The 17,170-nt window shown below is 42.1% G+C and overlaps 1 protein-coding gene across 3 annotated transcripts in view; it reads left to right on the plus strand.

Annotated features, from left to right (window-relative positions):
* LOC109874408 (netrin receptor UNC5D-like) overlaps positions 1 to 16,419 on the plus strand; it is a 317,100-nt gene extending 300,681 nt beyond the window's left edge. For all 3 annotated transcript variants that reach the window (XM_031809239.1, XM_031809240.1, XM_031809238.1), the window contains 5 exons: positions 150 to 380; positions 5,875 to 6,024; positions 10,028 to 10,192; positions 10,603 to 10,781; positions 13,227 to 16,419. In XM_031809239.1, coding sequence (XP_031665099.1) covers positions 150 to 380; positions 5,875 to 6,024; positions 10,028 to 10,192; positions 10,603 to 10,781; positions 13,227 to 13,470 — 969 coding nt within the window. In that variant the 3' untranslated portion in view covers positions 13,471 to 16,419. The remainder of the gene's footprint in view (positions 1 to 149; positions 381 to 5,874; positions 6,025 to 10,027; positions 10,193 to 10,602; positions 10,782 to 13,226) is intronic.
* The last annotated feature ends 751 nt before the right edge of the window (positions 16,420 to 17,170 follow it).

Here is a 17,170-nt window from a genome sequence, read left to right on the forward strand (position 1 = left end):
AGGAGAAATTACCTATGCATACGGTGTGGTAATCATGTTGCTGTTCACACTGCCCAATGTGCTGATTGCTTCTTTATCCCCAGGCTTTTTTCCACGTTAAAAACCATTAGGTTGGGGCCATAATCTAACTCCTTATTGTTTTCTCTCAGGAAGTAATGTCGGTGGAGGAGGAGAGCACTTCCTGCTACTGTCTGCTGGAGGCTCAGTGCTGCCACCTGCTGTTGGAGCATCCAGGGCGCTACGCCCTGGTGGGGGAGCCTCTGAGCCAGGAGGCTGTGAAGAGGCTGAGGTTGGCCGTGTTCGGTAGTGCAGACAACACCAATCCACTGGGATACAGCCTCAGAGTGTACTGTGTCGACGACACCCCCTACGCATTCCAGGTATGGAGAAGGTGTATGGATGGGTGGCCAACAAGATCGCATAGTTTCCCTTCGAAATTCGACGTATTATGGATGAATGTCTATTTTTTATGCATTAATTCTGTGTGGTTACAGGGTTAAAACAAAAACAACTCAAAGGGTTAAGTTTAGGATAGAGGGGTAAAGGTTAGAGCTATGGTTTGGGGAAGGCTTAAAACAAAATAATTTAAAAATGACACGCTATTACCATCAGGTATCATCAGCATTCACACGGCTTGCAAGAGCGTTGTGAACTGGTATATCACAGTGGTCTGAGCAGTGCTCTCCAGCTCCTAGCATCCCAGTGCTGGGCAATCATTTTTATTTTTATTTTTTTGGTGCGCACCGAGGAAGGCATACTGTATATCGACGTTCTCAGGACCATTTCAAACATCCCAAATAAAAGTGTGTTGCTAGTGATCAGTCTGGGGTGGCTACTTGGCTGGCTAACTAACTAACTGATTGGCTGACTGCTTGAGTGACTGACTGACTGGCTGACGGATGGATGGATGGATGGATATATTGACCGACTCCCTATCACACTAGTTTATGCTGAGAGTAATCTGTGAGAGGACAAGATGTCAGTAACCCTTGTCTAACAGCTAGCCTGCAGTAATAGGTTTCAACTGACAGGAAGGACTATGCAAAGGTTATACTGTACACAGGACAGCTTGCTAGAAGGCTGTGTGTGTGTGTGTGTGTGTGTGTGTGTGTGTGTGTGTGTGTGTGTGTGTGTGTGTGTGTGTGTGTGTGTGTGTGTGTGTGTGTGTGTGTGTGTGTGTGTGTGTGTGTCTGTGTGTGTCTGTGTCTGTGTGTGTGTGTGTGTGTGTGTGTGTGTGTGTGTGTGTGTGTGTGTGTGTGTGTGTGTGTGTGCATCTGTCATCACGCCTCCACATTGTTACTTTCTTTCTTCCGTCAGATTTTCACGCGGAGATGAGAGCGAGAATAACGCAAAATACACCAAATAATGCATGCAGAGCAGATTTAGGCCAAGCCACTAATTATGTACAACCACGTAAAAGGAAGCTATTCCCAAAACTTCCATAACAAAGCCATCACCTACAGAGAGATGAACCTGGAGAAGAGTCCCCTAAGCAAGCTGGTCCTGGGGCTCTGTTCACAAACACAAACAGACCCCACAGAGCCCCAGGACAGAAACACAATTAGACCCAACCAAATCATGAGAAAACAAAAATAATTAACAAAAAAAACTGAGAGTGTTGGACTAGTAACCGAAAGGTTAGAAGTTTAAATCCCCAAGCTGACAAGGTACAAATCTGTCGTGCCCCTGAACAGGCAGTTAACCCACTGTTCCTAGGCCGTCATTGAAAATAAGAATTTGTTCTTAACTGACTTGCCTAGTAAAATAAAGGTAAAATAAAAAATATACATATTTTGACATTTCTTTATTCTCTTGGAACTTCTGTGAGTGTAATGTTTACTGTTCATTTTTATTGCCATTAAATTGAATTGAGAGAGAGACAGAGAGAGAGAGAGAGAGAGAGAGAGAGAGAGAGAGAGAGAGAGAGAGAGAGAGAGAGACTGTTCGACAACTAGGCGACAAGGAGGGACTTTTAATTACAAAGACAAGAGACATCGTTGCAATGTTTCGTCCCCTGTCTTCTTTCTGGGGCTTAATTGAATATTTGCAGTGTGTTAATTAAATGTTTTTTAGCATTCCATTCCGAAAGATGAACCTGGCAAGGGAGCACACACATTACAGAAAGAGGGTGGATAAATAGAAAGAGAGATAGTTAGGGAGAGAGTGTGTGTGTGCATTCTCTCTTTAGTTCTGTAAAGAGATGATGTATGGATCGTATTCGATGAAGAGTATCTACTGCCTTGTCACACAAACTCATTTCAATCACGCTCTCATTCTCTCTCATATCGACACCCATTATCCTCTTTCTGCCTCGTTCACACAAAAAGACAAACACACACACACCTACGCACACACACACACACACACACACACACACACACACACACACACACACACACACACACACACACACACACACACACACACACACACACACACCTCTGACAGCAGCCAGTTGCTTTAAATCTGTGTGTTATTCTCCAGAGAGGTTGTGATTTGACAGATCTTGGCTCATTGGAGCAGATTCAGTTATGGACGCATCAGTCAGAGGGGAGCCATGCATGGTGAATAGAGAGAAATTGCATTTGGGGAACCCACCAACCAATTTTCTCTGTCTCTGTCACTCTGCCCTTTTTATTTGTCCTGTTTTGGTGGGGGGGTTTGGGCTTCAGACGACGAATGATTTCCCTTGTGATGCCCAGCAGGGTTGCGATTTTTCCATTTCCTAAACTCGGTCCTGAGGACCCCAAGGGGTGCACGTTTTGGTTTTTGCCTTAGCACTACACAGCTGATTCAAATAATCAAAGCTAGATGATGAGTTGATTATTTGAATCAGCTGTGTAGTGCTAGGGCAAAAACCAAAACATGCACCCCTTGGGGTCCTCAGGACCGAGTTTGGGAAACACAGACAGACAGACAGACACACACAAAGACACACACACACTCACTAATGCTCCCGGTCTCCCTAGAGAATCACACAACAATACCCACGGATGAGAACCCAAAAAGCGTGAAATCACCAAAGTCCTTTCATCAATAGGAAATGCTATTCTGGAAGATTAGGCTTGATTTCTGTCTCTTTGTGTGGCTTCTCATGTGATGTCAATGAATTCAACTGAAACAGCATTTTAGGGGAATTGTGCTGCCCGATCTTATTTATTGGACGTTTTGATGCCAGGAGTTGTTTATTTGTTTCATTGTGTGTTTGGGAGGTTTCATTCTACACGTCACATGATTATGGAATTCTTTCTAAATGAAGAAAAATGCCTTTTAAGCTATTATTCCACTTGCTTTCTCTTGCAAAGGGGGCTAACTGAATACCTAATCTGCCCCTGAGCTGTTTAATGCAACTGGTTAGAGCTGTTTAGATATTATTAGGCCCTTTTGGGGACTTCACATTATCCCAGGTGTCTCTGACCCTCCGTGTGGCCTTATCACATGTTAAATATATGAAATAATTAAATAAGATGATTTAAAAATAAAACAGAATGACAAAGCTTTCTCTTGAAAGGGGGCTAACTGAATACCTAATCTGCCCCTGAGCTGTTTAATGCAACTGGTTAGAGCTGTTTAGATATTCAGGGGGAGTTAGTTGTTCAGAGCTAGGGTTACAAGGGAGGGTATATTACTGGAAACTTTTTAAGTTTACCAGTAAACTACCAGAATTTCGTATCTTTCAAGGTTGTTATGTAATCTGTCACAATACATATTGTGGCCCTTTTGGGGACTTCACATTATCCCAGGTGTCTCTGACCCTCCGTGTGGCCTTATCACATGTTAAATATATGAAATAATTAAATAAGATGATTTAAAAATAAAACATAGAATGACAATGCTGTAAAACATTTCCCTAAATATAAACCATCAACTTAGGGAATACCATTGGTATTTAATATGAGTGTTTCAGCATGAAATATCCTTTAGATTTATTTACACACTTTTATTTACACACTATGTATTTGTTGTCAATGTTTTGGCGGCAAACTGTTGGCAGTTGTGAAAAAAAGTCAATATTTGGATGAGTTGCAGAGGTAATTGTTGATTAGATGCTTTTTTCATTAATTAGGCTATTTTCTCTAGAACCATATCATCTATCTACTAAAAACTCATGGACAATACGGACGCAGATATAGTAAATTAATACGGATTACATTTTTTTTTAAAGTTATTCAAGTATAAATTAACAACGTTACGATAGATTGCCATATAGTTTCTGTTAATTACCAAAATGACCGAAGATTCCAGTAACTTTGGTAAATTACCGGTAGCTTTGCAACCCTATTCAGAGCACTGCTTCTCACTGCAGTCCATGGAGTTACAGATGAAGGAGAGGGGTTGTGACTGAATAATACAGTAACTTTGGTAAACTACCGGTAGCTTTGCAACCCTATTCAGAGCACTGCTTCTCACTGCAGTCCATGGAGTTACAGATGAAGGAGAGGGGTTGTGACTGAATAATACAGTAACTTTGGTAAATTACCGGTAGCTTTGCAACCCTATTCAGAGCACTGCTTCTCACTGCAGTCCATGGGGTTACAGATGAAGGAGAGGGGTTGTGACTGAATAATACAGTAACTTTGGTAAACTACCGGTAGCTTTGCAACCCTATTCAGAGCACTGCTTCTCACTGCAGTCCATGGGGTTACAGATGAAGGAGAGGGGTTGTGACTGAATAATACAGTAACTTTGGTAAATTACCGGTAGCTTTGCAACCCTATTCAGAGCACTGCTTCTCACTGCAGTCCATGGAGTTACAGATGAAGGAGAGGGGTTGTGACTGAATAATACAGTAACTTTGGTAAATTACCGGTAGCTTTGCAACCCTATTCAGAGCACTGCTTCTCACTGCAGTCCATGGGGTTACAGATGAAGGAGAGGGGTTGTGACTGAATAATACAGTAACTTTGGTAAATTACCGGTAGCTTTGCAACCCTATTCAGAGCACTGCTTCTCACTGCAGTCCATGGAGTTACAGATGAAGGAGAGGGGTTGTGACTGAATAATACAGTAACTTTGGTAAATTACCGGTAGCTTTGCAACCCTATTCAGAGCACTGCTTCTCACTGCAGTCCATGGGGTTACAGATGAAGGAGAGGGGTTGTGACTGAATAATACAGTAACTTTGGTAAACTACCGGTAGCTTTGCAACCCTATTCAGAGCACTGCTTCTCACTGCAGTCCATGGAGTTACAGATGAAGGAGAGGGGTTGTGACTGAATAATACAGTAACTTTGGTAAACTACCGGTAGCTTTGCAACCCTATTCAGAGCACTGCTTCTCACTGCAGTCCATGGAGTTACAGATGAAGGAGAGGGGTTGTGACTGAATAATACAGTAACTTTGGTAAACTACCGGTAGCTTTGCAACCCTATTCAGAGCACTGCTTCTCACTGCAGTCCATGGAGTTACAGATGAAGGAGAGGGGTTGTGACTGAATAATACAGTAACTTTGGTAAACTACCGGTAGCTTTGCAACCCTATTCAGAGCACTGCTTCTCACTGCAGTCCATGGAGTTACAGATGAAGGAGAGGGGTTGTGACTGAATAATATTGCTTTTCTATGTTCTGTAATCCATTAATACTATTCTGCAACACCCGGATTTAATGTAAGTCTCACCCTTTTATCTCTCCTTCCCCCTGGGGTGGCAGGGTAGCCTAGTGGTTAGAGAGTTGGACTAGTAACCGGAAGGTTGCAAGTTCAAACCCCCTGACCTGACAAGGTCTGTCTTTCTGCCCCTGAACAGGCAGTTAACCCACTGTTCCTAGGCTGTCATTGATAATAAAGAATTTGTTTTTAACTGACTTGCCTAGTTAAATAAAGGTAAAATAAAAAATATACATATTTTGACAATAAAAATAAAATCTCCCTATCAGGAAGTGGCGTCGGCCGAGCGGGTGAAGGGTGGTTGTCTCCTGGAGGAGCCCAAGACGCTGCTGTTCAGGGGAAACTCCCTTAGCCTGCAGCTTTCCATCCAGGACGTCCCCCAGTTCCTCTGGAGCATCAAGCCTTTCACCACCTGCCAGGTAGGGGATGGAGGAATGTGTCGGGGGGGTGTGTGGGAGGGGGTTAGAGAGGGAGTGTGGGTGTGCATGGAACCCAATCATTACAGAAATCTCCCTTCCACCACAATCCCTTCATCAGAGTCATTTCCTCCATCAACTATCCCTTCTTCCTCTGTGGTCACAACAAAGAGCAGGGACAGCAGCAGGGGACCAAAACTATATCCCCCCACCCCCCACAAACACACACACATAACATATTAATTGACTGGCTGTTTGTTTGTCATTGAAACTACACAGTATGTATTAACTGAATTGACTTTGAAGAATGGAATGTTAACATGCAAGTCATTTAAGACTGGCCACCTCCAATTCAGTTTTCTCATGGATACACAAACACATCCCCAAGAGGCTGCTGCCCTTCAATGATTAGCTGAAGTCTTTTAGTGGCTAAAGTGAACATTGATCTGGTCTGGTCTTAACCTGTTGCTTCGGGCAATCCCGTATCCGGGAGCGTAATTATAGCCTCAAGCTCATTACCATAACGCAACATTAACTATTCATGAAAATCACAAATGAAATGAAATAAATATATTGGCTCACAAGCTTAGCCTTTTGTTAACAACACTGTCATCTCAGATTTTCAAAATATGCTTTTCAACCATAGCTACACAAGCATTTGTGTAAGAGTATTGATAGCTAGCATAGCATTAAGCCTAGCATTCAGCAGGCAACATTTTCACAAAAACAAGAAAATAATTCAAATAAAATCATTTACCTTTGAAGAATTTCGGATGTTTTCAATGAGGAGACTCTCAGTTAGCAAATGTTCAGTTTTTCCAAAAATATTATTTGTGTAGGAGAAATCGCTCCCTTTTGTTCATCATGTTTGGCTAAGAAAAAAAAAACGAAAATGCAGTCATTACAACGCCGAACTTTTTTCCAAATTAACTCCATAATATCGACAGAAACATGGTAAACGTTGTTTAGAATCAATCCTCAAGGTGTTTTTCACATATCTATTCGATGATAAGTCATTCGTGGCAGTTTGGTTTCTCCTCTGAAGCAAATGGTAAAATACACGCAGCTGGAGATTACGCAATAATTGCAACGGAGGACACCACCGGAGCACCTGGTAAATGTAGTCTCTTATGGTCAATCTTCCAATGATATGCCTACAAATACGTCACAATGCTGCAGACACCTTGGGGAAATGACAGAAAGTGTAGGCTCATTCCTTGCGCATTCACAGCCATATAAGGAGACATTGGAACACAGCGCATTCAAAATCTGGGGCATTTCCTGTTTGAACTTTCATCTTGGTTTCGCCTGTAGCATCAGTTCTGTGGCACTGACAGATAATATTGCAGATTTGGAAACGTCAGAGTGTTTTCTTTCCAAAACTGTCAATTATATGCATAGTCGAGCATTTTTATCCATAAATTAAAAGAGCGCCCCCTATATCCAAGACGTTAAAAGCCCAGTGCAGACATTGCCGTGATTTTCCTGTGTTTTGTATATATTTCCACACTATGAGGTTGGAATAATACTGTGATAATGCCCTTTCAGTGTAAGAGCTGTTTGAAGAGACCGCCTGAAATTTCAAGCTGTAAATTAGTTAATAGACCAATAAGAAATAGAGTTCCAGACCTCTCGGCCAATAACAGCTCATTTTCAGTTTTCCCTTCACCACTCAGACCACTCCTAGACAGTCCTACAAAATTCTTTCTTAAGAAATCACTCTTTGCTAGGAAGCTTTTTTTTTATACCTTTTAACTAGTAGTTAAACTAGTAGTTAAAAGGTGAAATATAGGAAAGAGGGCAATGCAATTAGCTTGCATTCAGACATAGTGTTTAGCAAATCTTGTCATCCTGGGCCTGTATTCAAAATGTGCCTCAGAGTAGAAGCTGAGGCACATGCTGATGTAGGATCAGGTCCCCATCTGTTCATATAATCGTATTAATTAGGATCTAAAAGGCCAAATGAATTCTATATCACTACTCCTAATCTGAGACTATTTGTGAATACGGGCCCAGAGCTAGATTAGGTCTATAGTTTAGGGCTGTCCCCGACTACAAACAGTCTTGGTCAACCGAGAGTCGTCTGTTCTTTCGACCAATCGATTGGTAAACATTTTAAACATGTATTTTTCAATATATAGACAGATCCTACAGTATATTTTAACAAATCAACTATATGTAGGCTACTGAGCTTGTCTGATCCTTTAAGCACTGCGATTAAAAATGAAGACACAAAATACTAAAGAGGGAGCCAGAGATCGATATAATTAAATGGTAAATGTACTACTGGTGATACTGGTGTGCCATCCCACGGCCTCTGCAATGGATTAGTCCACTCAGTCAGGCATGAATCAGACAGGTGTCTCGTGTACCATATTTTTTTATATATATATATTTCCAACCCCTGCTCAACAACAAAAAAATATTGGTCGACCAACAGCCTATCGAACAAACAATCGACCAGTTGTCTATTTAATATGTGACCGACCGCCTTGATTCAGTCTTATGGAGCAAAATTTGAAATTGTGTTTTTTACATTGGATAAAAGCAGGGACACAGAGCTACAAAATGGTATATCATACATTGCATTTGAGGAACAATGGGAAAGTAATTTTGCTTTGAAAGTTGATAAACTTGAAACCTCACTTTTGAGAAAATGGCCTTTGAATGTTTTGGTACCTACTGGAGAGCTCTTCTTTGTCTACACCCATTCAGTATTGTTCACAGCCTCTTAAACTTTAGCCCCACCCATCTCTTTAAGGTTGATCTGAGCGTTCTGTCCTAACAATAGCAGTCAAGTACCCAAGCTAACTGGCTAACTTTGGCTAGCTTGCTAGCTACTTCCAGACACAAATGAGAGAACAGCTCACTGACCATTTTACTTGCCCTAGCAGAGCTAGTTAGGCTGTTTCTATTAGTTTGTGCTAGTTTGACCACCGGAGGGTATCTTTGAGAAGCATTTGATAGCCTTCAATATTGGCTATACTAGAGAATTGAAAAGTTTTTTAAGAACATAGTATATGGGATTGGTTATAAGAAATGTAGCTTAATTCATTTGATTCATATTATGGTGTTGGATTTCGACTATAAAATAATTACCAAATTGCTCGCCAAAAGACTAAACACTCTTCTTCCCAAACTGGATTTATTAGAGACAAATCCTAGCAATTGGACCTTTTTTGGAACACCATTATTTTTGTCTTGCTGAGTTTTACTGTCAGGGCCCAGGTCTGTCAGAATCTGTGCAGAAGATCTAGGTGCTGCTGTAGGCCCTCCTTATTTGGGGACAGAAGCACCAGATCATCAGCAAACAGTAGACATTTGACTTCAGATTTTAGTAGGGTGAGGCCGGGTGCTGCAGACTGTTCTAATGGCGTCGCCAATTAGTTGATATATATGTTGAAGGTGGGAGGGCTTAAGCTGCATCCCTGTCTCACCCCACGGCCCTGCGGAAAGACATTTTTTTTGCCTATTTTTGTGTTCATGGGTTTTATAATGTCCTATGTTTTTCCCCCAACACCACTTTCCATCAATGTGTATAGCAGACCTTCATACCAAATTGAGTCAAAGACTTTGCCTTTGTTTTGATTTGTTTATTTGTCATTTAGGGTTGCAGGGTGAATATGTGGTCTGTCATACGGTAATTTGGTAAAAAGCCAATTTGACATTTGCTCAGTACATTGCTTTCACTGAGGAAATGTAAGAGTCTGCTGTTAATGATAATGCAGAGGACTTTCCCAAGGTTGCTGTTGACGCATATCCCACGGTAGTTATTGGGGTTAGATTTGTCTCCACTTTTGTGGATTGGGGTGATCAGCCCTTGGTTCCACATATTGGGGAAGATGCCAAAGCTGGGGATGATGTTTGGAATTGGAATTTGTTGTCTGTACATCTTATAATTTCATTGAGGATACCATCAATACCACATGCCTTTTTGGGTTCTCACTCTCTCTTCCCTCTCCCCCCTGCCCTTCCTCTCTCTCTCTCTGTCTCTCTCTTCCTCCAGGAGTTCTCATTCTCTCAGGTGTGGGCTAGTAACCAGCACCCCCTGCAGTGTGCCTTCTCATTGGAGCGTTACAGCCCCGCCTCCTCCCAGCTGTCCTGTAAGATCAGTGTGCGCCAGGTCAAAGGTCAGGAGCAAATCCTCCAGGTCTACACCTCCGTAGTCGAGGTAAGGGGAGGAGTGTGTGTGGGAGGAAGAGTGTGTGTGTGCACGTGTGGCACTGTGTTTGTGAGTGTACGTCTTTTGTGTGTGTGTGTGTGTGTGTGTGTGTGTGTGTGTGTGTGTGTGTGTGTGTGTGTGTGTGTGTGTGTGTGTGTGTGTGTGTGTGTGTGTGTGTGTGTGTGTGTGTGTGTGTGTGAACCCCAAATGGAGGTGATGCTGTTATACTAATAGGCTCTCTCATTAGAGTGAATGTCTCTGGATTTGACTGAAGAGCTTTTCTTAATGAAGCTCTCAGGGGGCTCTTGACTTGTATATTGCATCGGTTTAACTCTTTGAAGCCATATAATCCGCTGTTATCTGTAGAAATGCATTGAATTATGAAATAAAACTTATCCTGTAATGGTTTCTTCCTCCAGAGTGAAAAGGAGGTAGTCCCCTTCTTCACTCAGTCAGACTGTACCATCACATCACAGATGGGGTCCAGGGCTTTCAAGATCCCACTTTCCATCCGCCAGAGGATCTGTGCCACCTTCGACACAGCCAACGCCAAGGGCAAGGACTGGCAGCTGCTTGCACAGAAACTCTGCATAGACAGGTGAGATACCATACGCATGCACTTGCTCACACACACACACACACACACACGCTCATACACTCATACATACACACACACACATTCACACACAGAAATGCTTTCTGGTACTATAAACAAAGAAACCCTGGTCCCCATCTTTAAATTCTAGTCCAACTGTTATACTGGCCCATGCAATGTTCATCATGTTTAAATTTGACTAGCAGCCATCTTGAGTACCACCCGTTTAAGTCCATTTAATTTAGGTAGTCTAATAAATTATATTGATTAATAATGACACTATACAGAAATGTGTATAACGTCTACTTTGTTTGCTCTATTGGCTTGGTCAATATGACTCATTATGAAATTACAAAATTACAGAAATTATCAATCTTGACTGATCTTGACTGATTCAACTCTGTCTACCAATTGTCCCCATGGCTGTGCCCAGTTCATTTGCATACGGGTTGGTTTTTAGTCTGAACCTTCACCACCGTGGGAAAGGGTACAACTGTACAACTGAATGCATTCAACTTCATTTTGATGCCAATCCTTATCTGCTATCACCAAGCAGCCCTACCAGAGACCAGGCCACAGGCACACATGGCTGATCTCATTATATCTGTGCACACACACGCACACACACATACATCGACAGAGAGACATACTCACACTGAGACACATACATACACAGAGACACATACAGTGCCTTGCGAAAGTATTCGGCCCCCTTGAACTTTGCGACCTTTTGCCACATTTCAGGCTTCAAACATAAAGATATAAAACTGTATTTTTTTGTGAAGAATCAACAACAAGTGGGACACAATCATGAAGTGGAACGACATTTATTGGATATTTCAAACGTTTTTAACAAATAAAAAACTGAAAAATTGGGCGTGCAAAATGATTCAGCCCCCTTAAGTTAATATTTTGTAGCGCCACCTTTTGCTGCGATTACAGCTGTAAGTCGCTTGGGGTATGTCTCTATGAGTTTTGCACATCGAGAGACTGAATTTTTTCAGAAGACATTTCAGAAGATATTCCTTTGTTTATGGCCATGTTGAGCCTGTAATCAAACCCACAAATGCTGATGCTCCAGATACTCAACTAGTCTAAAGGCCAGTTTTATTGCTTCTTTAATCAGTTTTCAGCTGTGTTAACATAATTGAAAAAGGGTTTTCTAATGATCAATTAGCGTTTTAAAATGATAAATTTGGATTAGCTAACACAACATGCCATTGGGACACAGGAGTGATGGTTGCTGTTAATGGACCTATGTAGGACGCCTATGTAGATATTCCATTAAAAATCTGCAGTTTCCGGCTACAATAGTCATTTACAACATTAACAATGTCTACACTGTATTTCTGATCAATTTGATGTTATTTTAATGGACAAAAAAAAGTGCTTTTCTTTCAAAAACAAGGACATTTCTAAGTGACCCCAAACATTTGACCGGTAGTGTATGTCCCTCTCTCCCCCTTTCATTCCCTCCATCTCCTGTAGAAGTATTTCTGGGATATCTGCCAGAGCTTTATTTGCTTAGGATGTTGGGGATTTTAGCGGTTCGATATTGGGTGATCTCTATTCCCTCAGCAGAAGAAGAAACAGTCAATAATAGATGGCTCATTTTTTAGCCATCTTGGCTGTGTTTACCAGGTAGCCCTATTCTGATCTTTATGTCACTAATTGGTATTTTTACCAATGCGATCAGATGTTTTGACCATAATTGGGCTGTCTGTATGAACATAGTCCTGGTGTCTTGTTTCCACATAGCCTACCCTTTCCACCATTACTCTCTCTCTCCCTTTATCTCCTTGTCCTGCAACCCCCTCCCTCACCTCTATGATCTTCCATCTATCTTTTAGGAGTGTGGAAAGGGGGGGGGGTAAAGTTTACTGAGTAGAAGGGTGACGTAAGCCGCATGACATGAACCAGAAAACTGTGCTGGTAAACAACATGAGGCATTTCGGGAAAAGGATTTGGGGAGTATTTTCTAACCAGTGGAAGCCGTCAGCATCATTTAATGAGAATGTCTCTACCTTGTTAAGCATTTATGCTATTATATATCTGGGTGTGTGGGAGCATCATCACCACACCTGGGAGAGAGAGAGAGAGAGAATCTCCTTTGATGAAACAGTGCCCTCTGGTGAATGTGAGTTTTAACAACAGCTATGCTGAATTTGATATTCAGGATAATAATATAAGAGATGCAATATACATGTATTTGTTTCCTTCTTCCTTTTCATCATCCACTCATTTTTCCCCTTATACTTCTTGTCCAGTGTCTCCCAAACCTCTTCCTGAGTAACCGCAGCTAGTACCTCTTGTTGGATCTATTCCAGTACAAGCATATCTGAATCATCTGGGCAACTACTCATCAAGCCCCAGCATTCGATATGAACAGTGTCCTCTCTATCTCTGTTTCTCTGCCCCTCCTCCCACTTCCCTCTCCCCTCCCTCTAGGAACCTGTGTTACTTTGCGCGTCAGGAGAGCCCATCGGCGGTGATCCTCAGCCTGTGGGAGGCCCAGCACCAGGACACAGGGGACCTGGACTCTCTGGCCAGCGCTCTGGAGGAGATCGGCAAGGTCCACTCCACCCACTCCACCTCCAATAAGACCAGCACGCAGACCACCACAGGGACCACCACAAGGACCACCGCTACCCTGGGCCGCAGCACTGAGGAGCTGGACGCTGAGTTCACCTAACCAGGGGAGGGATGAACGGATGAACTGGAGCCCCAGCAAAGGATCACAAGGCTGGGAATGAACTAGCCTAAACAGGGGAGGAATGGCTGGACCCTTACAGTGGAGGAGGTCATACAGAAGACTCCAGTCAGGGGAGGATTGGACAGAGAGCAGACATGACTAAGTACTACAGGGGAACTAATTAACTACTTTAACTAAAGTCAGACCACCAGGCTGAATGGAGGGGTAAGAGGGACAAGATGATAGGAGAACAAGAGATGCTGGAGGAGAAGGGTATAAGGGAGACAATGAAAAGGGGTGAGGGGGACAATTGTTTGAGAGGGGAGGGGTGAAGACCAGGGATAGGGGTACAAGAAGAGATGGGGACAAGGGATAGTGGTGCAAGAGGAGAAGAGGTGCAAGGGAGAGAGGGAGAAGGGGACAAGCAAGCAGTGTAGTGGGTTCTAGAGGTCTGAAGGTCCTGCCACGAGAGGGCAGCTACTGTTGTTTAGGTAGAAACAGATGGAACTAATTACAGTAACCTAGGGACTACTCCACAACAGAGTCAAAAAGTCAACCACAACTGAACCACAAACCAACAAGTGGCACTCTTTCTAACCTGGACTATTAAGCCCCACCCCTCTAGTCATTCCCCTCAATAGCAAGAATTCTTTGTGTGACGTGAATATGTTGTTGTTTATTTGATATTTACATTATCTATTTTCTTGTGTTTTTCCTTGCACATTGAAGGTGTGTTAATGCATCGGCCTACTGTGGAACCAGAGAGAAACAAGCTCTATCTAGGTATTGTTGACAACATGTTGTGAAAAACAGTCAGTATTGACGTCTGCCATATGATGTCACAAACATTTGGGTTACCCATACACACACGAGCATACTACTTAGAATGAAGGAATGTATTTGGGCATACATTCAGAGTGCAATGTATTGGGGCATACATTCAGAGTGGTGTGCTTTGTGGTATATGCTGATATTGGGACGCAGCCAATATGTCATTTTACTGAATGGCACTGAAAAAGTTCTGGTGTCACACTAAAGCAGTGACATTAATTAACAAATGGCTATCTGCAGATGAATGAAGGAGAATGTATGAGGGATGGTCGAAACATCCCAGGCTGTCACATGGGTAAGATCAACACCCACACACAAACAAGCAGAATGGCACTTTCCTATCAGGTGGAGATTTTTTACCTAAATGTATTGGTCAGAAAATGAATTCAAGTGATTAGAGTATTTACGTGTGCTGTTAACCCTTAAACTCCCACTCCAGTGATGCCGTAGGCCAAGTCAGGCTAACTAACTAACCCTTAGCCTACTACCACTCCAGTGGTGCTGCAGGCCAAGTCAGGCTAACTAACTAACCCTTAGCCTACTACCACTCCAGTGGTGCTGCAGGCCAAGTCAGGCTAACTAACTAACCCTTAGCCTACTACCACTCCAGTGATGCCGTAGGCCAAGTCAGGCTAACTAACTAACCCTTAGCCTACTACCACTCCAGTGGTGCTGCAGGCCAAGTCAGGCTAACTAACTAACCCTTAGCCTACTACCACTCCAGTGATGCCGTAGGCCAAGTCAGGCTAACTAACTAACCCTTAGCCTACTACCACTCCAGTGGTGCTGCAGGCCAAGTCAGGCTAACTAACTAACCCTTAGCCTACTACCACTCCAGTGATGCCGTAGGCCAAGTCAGGCTAACTAACTAACCCTTAGCCTACAACCACTCCAGTGGTGCTGCAGGCCAAGTCAGGCTAACTAACTAACCCTTAGCCTACTACCACTCCAGTGGTGCTGCAGGCCAAGTCAGGCTAACTAACTAACCCTTAGCCTACTACCAGGAAACACAAACCCAAATATTATTCAACTTCAAAAAGTTGCCCACCCACATACACACACAAAATAGGTCAAAATAAAAAAAGGTAAACTGTGAGAAACAGTGTATAGAACTGTCATGGTGTTGTTTCATGGAATTTACAGTGTTTTTCACATGCTAGTACCTAACTATAGTAAGCTGTCCAGTCTCCTCTACCTAAAGTGTGGGAGACACCAGGCACGTGGCAGAGGTGCTCCCAACGTTGTTACAGCATTTAAACCCATCACACACGATAGCAGGAGCTGCAGCTTGGAGATGATGAACTCACACACACTGAACTGATCTGAAATACACACACACACACACACACTCTGGGCACATGCATACACAGTTCTCCAATGTAGTGAGAGGTGCATGCCTAACTGAATATCTGGAAGGCAAAAAATAAGCCGACGGAAATATCTATAGACATCAGTTTGTGGGTGCATGTGTGCGCACCTGGACGTGTGTTTGTGTGTCATGAATTTGAAGATCTGGCTTTGTTCCTTTGGAGAATCCAGCCTAGTGCTAGTATTTGAGTTCAGTGTGATGTGTGTATCTCTCACAAGCTACTGTCTTTAGATCGGTATTCCTTTGGAGAAAAATAAAGAAACAGTACTGATTTGAGTAAAACGATATCTATGTCAGACGTACTGAGACATTAGTCTGACAATTTATCGCTTTTATTTTGAGCTGCTGTTTTTACATAATCTGCCCTTCCTTATTAGGAAGAAATCTAAGAGATCCTTCCTAGTTCTCATACTGCAATTATTATATTTTTGGTTAGAGTAAAACGTAACTATTAAAAATAGTTGAATGATGATTTTATGCTGAAAATATTATTATGCATACAGTGAGAGGCATTTATAATTAAATTAAGCCATGAACGTTCTTTATACATACTCTATAATCACATTTGATTGACTTAGCTATGTTTTACAACACTATACATGTTCAATGTTAAGCAGGTGAATAGTACGATGATTATTATGCTGCTTATCACTGTTTAATGTGTATTTTTGCTGATTTATGTTCTTTTTTTTTCCTCAACATGATTTGCAAATGTTTCATGTTTTGAAATAAATATGCAGTGAAATTCACATGTTTTCTTTGTTCTGAAAATTACATTGTAATTAACCTTAGGCCGGGATCCAATCAACATTGTGCCTTCTAGAGGTAATTTTCGCTTGAGCCATTTGCCGTGTTTACCATCAATGCAATCTCCTTTTAAGCATTGTCGGCTGTCAAGTGCAATGCTCCATAACATGCCTTGGATTGAATACTGGCCTTAGGTTTATTACAACAACTAGGGTGTCCACCCACTCTGCCCAGATTAGGTGAAAACGTGCTTTGGTGATGAAATGTCACTTCTTTCTGTTATAAACAGTAGTGATGCGTGGGTAAAATCATTGAGGAAGAAAAAAAATCATACTACAACCTACTGTATAGCACCAGTCAAAAGTTTGGACACACCTACTCATTCCAGGGTTTTTCTTTATTTTTTACTATTTTCTGCATTGTAGAATAAACTATGAAATAACACATATGGAATCATGTAGTAACCAAAAAAGTGTTAAACAAATATTTTACATTTGAGATTCTTCAAAGTAGCCACCCTTTGCCTTTATGACTGCTTTGCACACTCTTGTAAGTTGACCTTATTTATAGTGGCAATCACCAGACCATTAACAAATGAGTTACCAACATTTATAACTGCTGAAAACATACCTTTAAAGAAAGTGGAAACCTACTGACCATTTATTAATGAGTTAGGCCTACCAATATTTATACCTTATGTCCCTTGCATTCAATGCTACGGGCAGCAACAATGTCATACACTTGTTTGACCAG

The sequence above is a fragment of the Oncorhynchus kisutch genome, linkage group LG29, assembly GCF_002021735.2.
Source record: "Oncorhynchus kisutch isolate 150728-3 linkage group LG29, Okis_V2, whole genome shotgun sequence".
In the NCBI taxonomy this organism is placed as follows: domain Eukaryota; kingdom Metazoa; phylum Chordata; class Actinopteri; order Salmoniformes; family Salmonidae; genus Oncorhynchus; species Oncorhynchus kisutch.